At 41.1% G+C, this 8,515-nt stretch overlaps 1 protein-coding gene across 3 annotated transcripts in view; it reads right to left on the bottom strand.

The window, feature by feature from the left end:
• Positions 1–3,853: 3,853 nt before the first annotated feature.
• BLZF1 (basic leucine zipper nuclear factor 1) overlaps positions 3,854–8,515 on the bottom strand; it is a 115,497-nt gene continuing 110,835 nt past the window's right edge. For all 3 annotated transcript variants that reach the window (XM_069204163.1, XM_069204162.1, XM_069204164.1), the window contains exon 7: positions 3,854–5,692. In XM_069204163.1, the coding sequence (XP_069060264.1) occupies positions 5,507–5,692 (186 nt within the window). In that variant the 3' untranslated portion in view covers positions 3,854–5,506. The remainder of the gene's footprint in view (positions 5,693–8,515) is intronic.

Below are 8,515 nucleotides of genomic sequence, written 5' to 3'. Positions count from 1 at the left end.
AGTGTAAGAGGAAGCCCGTCCACCCTTTCTGCCCAGGGAGACCCATTAAGTATGCAGATAAATGCAGATGTAACTGAGCGCCCTGTGTTTATGGCTGTCTCGGTGGAATGGACAAAGGGAGCTGTCAACCAGCACAGCCCAGATGTGGAATGGAGACAGCTGTAAGGCACAGAAGGCAGTAAGTGAAGTGAAATGCCCACTTTCCAAAAGTGGCAATTCTAAAATAGTAATATTAAATTCAACTTCACCAGTAAGCAGAATGTTCTATTACCATTCTGGCTTTACTAAACATGACAGGGCTACTCCTTTCAGATCAGAATCTACCACCTAAAAGTATATAAGGGCATTTCTAATGCTGGCCTATGAGAGCAGCAGGCCTCACAGTAGTGAAAAACGAATCTGTGAGTTTTTCACTACCAGTACATGTAAAATACATAAGTACAAGTCCTGCCTCTTACTTACATAGCACCCTGCCCTATGGGTTACATAGGGCCTACCTCAGCGGTGCCTTATATGTAGAAAAAGGGGAGTTTAAGGCTTGGCAAGTACTTTTAAACGCCAAGTCGAAGTGGCAGGGAAACTGCCACACAAGCCTTGCAATGGCAGCCCTAAGACGTGGTTAAGGACCTACTTAGGTGGGTGCCACAATCAGTGCTGCAGGCTCACTAGCAGCATTTAATGCACTTTTTACTAGAGTCTTACAATTAAATAAACTTGCCCAATTGGGTATGAGCCAATGTTACCAAGTTTTAGAGAGAGCACGTGCACTTCAGCAGTGGTAAAGTGCCTGAATCCTGAAGCCAACAAAAATGAGGCCAGAAAAAGAGTAAGGGGAAGGCAAAAACGTTTGGAGTGACCCTTCAGTAAGGGCCATTTTCCAACATGTACTGTGGAATTTGACCATTAATTTAATTCAACATTTTTACTAAACACAATCGACTATAACAAATGGTATCAGAGCTCCAATAATGGGCTGTCCATGAAATAATGAGACTGTATACACCTAGAAAACTAAACACTTGTGCAGAAAGAAATAATCTAAAAGGTTTGACACATACATTTTAGGAAGCCGTTGAGGTCTCGTAGTGCTGACCAACTGTTCAAGTTGAGAAATGGATAATATGGAGAACATCCTTTGAGGTAAAGGACTGACGTTTTAACTTAAATGAGTAAAAAAGGAGCAGTGTAAGTGACGTGGATGAGAAAATGTGATGCACGGTGCATCCTTCATTTTACTTCTTTTATAAGCATGCCAAGGCACAATGTCCATTCTGGCACTACAAGCAGCCTATTACAAAAAGCAAAGAACCAAAATCACAAGGTTGTTTTATTTTTATTTTGAAAAGTTTAAACTGTCTTTACCCTAATTTTTCGCGTCGTCTATAGTTTGAACGACTTGTTTCACTAAGAGGTTATTTTATCCTAAAATAAAAAATAAAAAAACACAAGAAATTGACCTTTATGATGGACGTCAGAGCATTTTCGAGAGAGCACCATGAAACAGATCTGGTAGCGAACACTAACTGACTTTAGTGTCCTTTCCAAATATCTAAAGTAGTACACTGGAATTAGACAAAACAGAACCTTCACGTACCATCCCACACCAAACGTACCCACATTATGAGATTTTAAAGATAAAATACGATAATGTATGAGAAAAAGGTTTGTGGAAATTGTAAGATAATGCTTCCAGGACTGGAAAGCCGAATACACCCCCCACCCCAAAAAAAAATTTAATTTACAAAAACCGAAACTACTTTATTCATTCAGCGTCAGAAATACCTAAATTGACAGTTACGTGTTTACTGTTACAAGGTTCTTTAGTTTAAAAAGACACCAGGATGGCCAAGAAGAACCGTTTTTTGTTTAACAAAAACAACAAGTTGCATTGGTTTGGACTGCCTACTCTAAAACAAATAGCTTGGGGATGCGTATTACTGGACACAAATTAATTTTCTCACCCTATACAGGCCAATTTGTAAACACAACATGACCAAGCGATTATGTAATCAGACAACACTGCTGGATTTAGTGCCCTGCCTGACACTTTTTTTTCCACTTTTGATTCTACTAAAATTATATGTAAAAAATACTTTGTCAGCTCTCTTCATTCATTGATCAATTATTGTGTTAATCGGATTTTTCTTCCACCCAACCAGCTTTCAGCATGGGGCAATGGATTAGCCCACTTCAGCCCCTGGCTAATATCGGTATGAGTGATGGCATTTTGCCCTTCACAAGAAACATCTAAACACAAATTAGTTCCCTGAAGTTCCAAAAACTATTATGACAATATTTACTTCTTGAGATCAAAAAATATTTTTGATATTTGCCAATTTTGTAGACTGTTGACAGCAGTACAGATTCCCCAAAATTTAGTTTTTGCAAACACCATGACAAAACGAGCATTGAGAAGGGGAAAGGCTGGCAGCCAAGGGCTGGCCAATTGGCTTTCCCAATGCTTGTTAGGTCGAGCCAACCAGACAGCATCAGCTGTCTGGTTGCAACAGACATGGGCACACAAAAAACTGTAACTTACAGGGCTCTACAGCCCAGGCAGTGCTCACCACTGGTTAGCTTTATTGTTTTGGTGCTTCTCCTGAAGCAAACAAAGCCTCTTCACTCTCCGATTGGCTGACTTCTATCCTTCCACTGCTCACTTTCAGGGAATTACTTTTTTTTCTTTTTGGTTAAGCACTCCATGAGAATGCATGCGCTTTTAAGCTCTCTTCATTGTGTGTTTCTTCCCCTGCACACCTTGTTGTTGTCTTCCTTCTGGAGCATGCTCTCTCTTGTGTGCTTTACCACCCACTAAACCACCCCACTGTTGTTTCACCCCAAGGTGGGGGGGGGGGGGGGGCTAAGGGGTGATTGGAGAACCAGGGAGCAACTATCTGCTGGGCTCTTCTGCTTTAAAAAAAAGCATTTTCGCTCTAGTTCTTTTTCATGTGTGTTTATTTACCAATCCATTTTACCGATCAGTAAATAAAAGAAGCATTTGCAATGCAATGGGTCTTGCGTTTGCTCGAAATAGAGCTATTAGCGTTGTAATTTCCTAACTGGACTTTTCTTGCCACTTAAATTGAAAATGGAAAGTAAAACAGTTGACATAAGCGAGCCGATTCAAAGCACCACGGCCACCATGAGCATAAGTGCGAAGGAGAGACAAAAAAAAAAAAAAGACGCTTGCTCACAGTCAAACGTATTGCCATGCGCACACCTACAAAATTATGTGAACACTGTGGCCAAGCCATTGTGCCTTTTTGCTGGCTTTTATTTCATTTTGGCCATGCTGCACAGCATTTTGCCCATTACCAAAAGGCGTTGCTAAAGCCTACAGCCCCCCTAAAAAAACGGACGTATTGGATTTGCTAATGCGTGTGTATAATGTGGCCTTGTGCAGAAGCTCAAACCAGGCTCAAATACCAACCACTTGTATGATCTATGAAGGGTGCATGCGCCATGAAGGTATATCTACAAGGACAGGTGTCTAACACCAGACTAAATTAAAAAGTAGAAGGGTTAAATAAAAGGACGCACATCAGCGTTTTGGCGACCAAACACACTCCTCCACCTTGATCGGCCATCTTGAAGCTTTCACAGGCAGATTAATTCCAACAGCTTTGGCCAATGGGCCTAGCAGCTTGCTGCGCACGCGCATTTCACTCAGCATCGAATAACACATCACACTAAATTAGGATAAATCAAAACTCGTAGGCGAAAACCTGCACATCAAACACCGCGTTCGTTTTAAGTCTGCATTCCAACATCTTACCATAGGCACAAAGTACAACAGGCAATAAAGCATAGCCGTCTCCGTAATTCACTTAGAATTGCAAGAAACTGCACACGCTGCAAAACAAAGATTTGATTTATTGATGTTTAAAAATATCCTGTAAGTAGGAAAGCACGTTCTGTTTCACATATTATTGCTGCAGTTGAATTATGGTTTCTTTATGTGTTTTAGCCGTGGGGTAATTTTGTACATGAATTTAGCCATCAGTCGCACTGGTTTGTGCTACTTCCTCACAATGCCAATTGGATACTATTTTTTCTTCCTCTGACCCAAAGCCCACCCTCATATCTGCATTGTACAACCTTTACATAGTTTTTTTAAGCAGGGGAGGGGCGCTAAATCTTCCAAATGTGGTAACTGTACTGCTGCATCAGGGTATTTGCCCCAGAAAACGCACCACGCAACAAAATAGCATGTTTTCATAGGAAACAGCAGAAAATCGAGCCTACGTCAGTTATGGCGACTCCAACCTTTCTTTGCTCATAAAGACTGACGCAGAATCTGAGCTCCATTCTCCTGCCTTTCGCGGTAGTCAGCACTAACCCTTTCCTGTCATAATTACTCGCTGCAGTACTGAAAACGGACTAGAGTCCGACAGCTTTGTACAGAAACTCAAACTTCAGCTTGGCCCAGTTGTTATTTATTCTTCAAACATTTTCCACAGCTGACTTGGCGAATCTGAAAGTCACTTTACATATAAGGACGCAGTGCTGAAGGCTCTGCTTACTTCATAGAAATCTGTGCTGAAAATATCGATATTGTCACTTGAGTGGCAATGGCATTGTGTGCTCCTCAGACTAAAAAATGAATTTAAAATGTCAGAGAAAAGGCAAGCAAGCACTTCTGCGTGTCAATTCACTAGCAACCAATTCGTTTTAAATGTACGATTGCAGAACACATTCCAAATGCATATATTTACATATGATCGTATCCAGAAATACACCAGATGTGCCCGTTGGCTTCAAACCAAACTCTTAATTGAAGCTCCTGCGTTGAGCAGCCCTATGAGAGTGACTTGGTGACACTAAGTGGCAGGATGCAGCCTTCAGATTGTGATTACCATACTAGGAGCAAAACAAACAATTGAGGTCCACGAAACGCATGTAAAATGGCCACAAAGGGCCACTGGAGGCGGCCGAGATGAACGTGTGAATGATAGGCCGCTAAATACACTTTCCGTAGTTTTGCCAACATTTCAACAAGGGAGAGCTGTAAAATACAGACAGATATCGTATAACACAGGCAGATATGTTGTGAAATATAAGCACATCCTACCCTAATATTTGAAGAACATAGTGATATGAACATACAATGATGAAGCCACATGCTAAAGTCTATAGAAACAATGTAGTGGACTTTGATATTTCAATAAGTCATGGCCACTGGAAAGCTGCCCGTAACTGTTGAGAACAACATAATGTACATCTAAGTTCATTACCTGTCCACTGTACATCGCTAAGAATGCTTCAAGCATGTGCCTGCATGCCCTAGCATGTAACTATATTTCAGACTATAAGTGTGACATTTATTCTGCATTTAGACCTGAGGTTTTTTGTAAATAGCATTTATTTTTGGTACCACAGCAAATTCGAAAATACTGATTTGTATTAGCTGAAATGACCTCAACTGGTCAAAGTGTAGCACACACTGGTCCATAAGGTCAGGAGTCATTTAATACTGACCTACTGGTAAGGTCAAGGGTCACAACGCCTAAAGAGCTATTAGTTCCCCACTACAGTGATTGCAGCAATTGAATGTGATGTTTTCATATCTGGTGTAGGGGTGAAAACGTCCGATATTCTTTTTTGCGGGAAAGAAGGGCGATGGCAAAGATTCAGAATAGGAGAGTTCCGTTGTTTCTTCTGGACAATTAACTGGATGCAATATTCTGAGCACCTGGAGTAAAAAAAAAAAAAACAACACAAACTTAAATTAACACAAAGTTTGACTTAATAGAGCGATAAAGTACGCTCTACAGTACATTATAATTCAGATGAAAAGAATGGCTTTCAGTTTGACAATTAAAAATTACAATTGGATTTTTAATTGCAATGGGAATGTATACCTGCCCGTACATTTCAAAGAGTTAGTGAACGACTTGCTTATGTCAAAAGCATCGAGGTAGCCAAATAATAACAATGGAAGCCTCCTTCCGCCCCCCGCCCCCACCCTCCCTGGCTATAGCTTAACTTTACACAATAATTCAGGGATATGACATTACAAGTTGAGTGTTTGTAGTCTGATAATCACCCCTCAATCTCAAAGGAACCTTAAAGATGATTTACTGGTTGCCAAATACTGCTGTAATCCAGCTGCAAGTTGAAAAGACTGGTTTGCAGGTGGCACTAGAATAACTGCACAAGAACCAGAAGGTTAGTGTGCACACACATCACAGATATGGTTAATAGACGCAACATGTAAAGCCTACAAATAGCCAAGTTAAGAGGGGAAATAATTGTGATCATGGGTGCACTGGTAGGAAAGAACACCCAGGACCATCAAAAGGAAAATGTTACTTACCCAGTAGACATCTGTTTGTGGAATGTAGTACATGCTTTGCAAAAGTCCGCAATCTAGAGTTGTGCACGAAGTGTTACAAGCTGTTTTTCTTTAAAGAATGTTTTCAAGTCACGAGATCGAGTGACTCCTCCTCTTGGCTCTTGGTGATAGTACACATGGGCATCAAGTCCTTTGTTAGATTGGATTCCCATGGGGGGGAGGGGTGGTTAACAAGTATATATAGGACTACAGGCTTCCGGGGAGGAGGTGACTGTATGGTGTAGACCATGTAGCAGCTTTAGAAATATCTGCATTTGGAATGTTTCCTAAAAAGGCCATAGAAGCACATTTTTGTCTGGTAGTGTGTGCTCTAGGAGCTGTAGGTAACTGTATTTTAGCTTTCAGATAACACGTTTGAATACACTTGATTATCCATCTAGCTATTACATTTTATGAGATTGGATTGCCTTTGTGAGGCATTGAAAATGCTCCAAAAAGCTGTTTAGAGTTTTAAAAACTTTTAGTCCTTAAATGTAATACATAAGAGCTTGTTTAACATTTAGCATGTGCAAAGCTCTTTCAGCGACAGTCTAGCTGTGGGGAAAAAAACAGGCAACTCAATTGATTGGTTTATGTGAAATGGTGAAACTACATTTGGGAGGAATTTAGGGTTTGTCCTAAGGCCTATCCATCCCTTTGTACTTGGAAAGAGGGTTCTTTTAAAGTCTAAGCTTGTAATTCACTTACACGTTGTAGAGAAGTGATAGCAACTAAAAATGAAACTTTCCTTGAAAGAAATTGCAAAGAAAAAGGAGTGCGTGGGTTCAAATGGTGGACCCATAACGCTAGTAAGGACAATATTAAGGTTCCATACTGGAGCTGGAGGAATCCTGGGTGGGGTAACTTTCTTAAGGCCTTCCATAAACACTTTAATTACAGGAATTCTAAACAAAGAATTATGTTGGCTGTTTTGGAGGTAAGCAGCTATAGCTGCTAAATAAAGTCTGATAGATGAGTATACTAAATTTGCATTTTTCAAATGTAGCAGATAATGTCTTGCCACTGATGCTTTGAATGGGTCAATATGTTTAGGTTGACAGTAGCATACAAAACGTTTCCATTGTGCAGCATAACACTGTCTAGTTGTAGGTTTACGTGCCTCTCTAAGAATGTCCATACATTCAGAGGGAAGTTGTAAATACCCAAACTCTATGACTTCAGGAGCCATATCGCAAGATTGAGTGTTTTGGGGTCTGGAAGTCTGATTTGACCTAGCTTTCGAGTCTAAAGGTCTGGTCTGTTCGGAAGCTTCTGGTGGGGAACCACAAACACATTCAATAGTGTTGTCTACCAAGGTTGATGTGCCCATGTGGGGGTACAAGCGACATGGTGTTTGTGTCAGTTTGCGAACCAGAATGGAATGAGTGGGAGAGGCGGAAAAGCATAAGCAAATATCCCTGACTAATTCATCCAGAAAGCATTGCCCTTTAACTGAGGGTGTGAGTATTTGGACGCAAAGATTTGGTATTTTGAATTTTCTACAGTGGTGAAGAGCTCTATTTCTCTTGTTCCCCAGAGGGGAAAATATTGGTGAAGTACTTGTCGGTGAAGTTCCCATTCATGGACTTGTTGCTGCATCCTGCTTAGAGATCTGCAAACTGATTGCCCAATCCTGGGAGATATTCTGCCAGTAACTGAATACGATTGTGAATTACTCACTTCCAAATTGTCTGATCTAGAAGGGACAATTGAGACAAGTGTGTCCCCCTGTTTTTCTGCAGATAATGCATAGTTGCCATGTTGTTTGTACAGACTAGAACCACTTTGTGGAAGAGTTGTGGCAGAAATGCTTTGAGTGCTAGAAAAACTGCTGGTGACTCCAAGTACATGATGTGATACATTTGTTGAATGGAATCCCATCTGCCTTGTATTGTAAGGTTGTTGAGGTGAGCACCATAGTCTATCTGTGATGCATCTGTAGTGAAAGTGATCTGAGGCACACCGTCTTGAAAGGGGCCCCCCTTTGAAAGGTTGGTGGGATTCCACCATTGCAGAGAGCGGCGAGTCTGGCGGTCCAACAACACTAAATCCTGAAGGTGACCCTGTGACTTAGACCAGTGACGGGACAGGCATTGCTGTAATGGACACCTGCAGTCTGGAATGAGGAACAATGGCATTGCAGGAAGCCATCATCCCTAATAGCTGCATCTTTAGTCTCAC

Source organism: Pleurodeles waltl, chromosome 8 (genome assembly GCF_031143425.1).
Source record: "Pleurodeles waltl isolate 20211129_DDA chromosome 8, aPleWal1.hap1.20221129, whole genome shotgun sequence".
Classification (NCBI taxonomy): domain Eukaryota; kingdom Metazoa; phylum Chordata; class Amphibia; order Caudata; family Salamandridae; genus Pleurodeles; species Pleurodeles waltl.
This window is presented reverse-complemented; position numbering and strand designations above follow the sequence as displayed.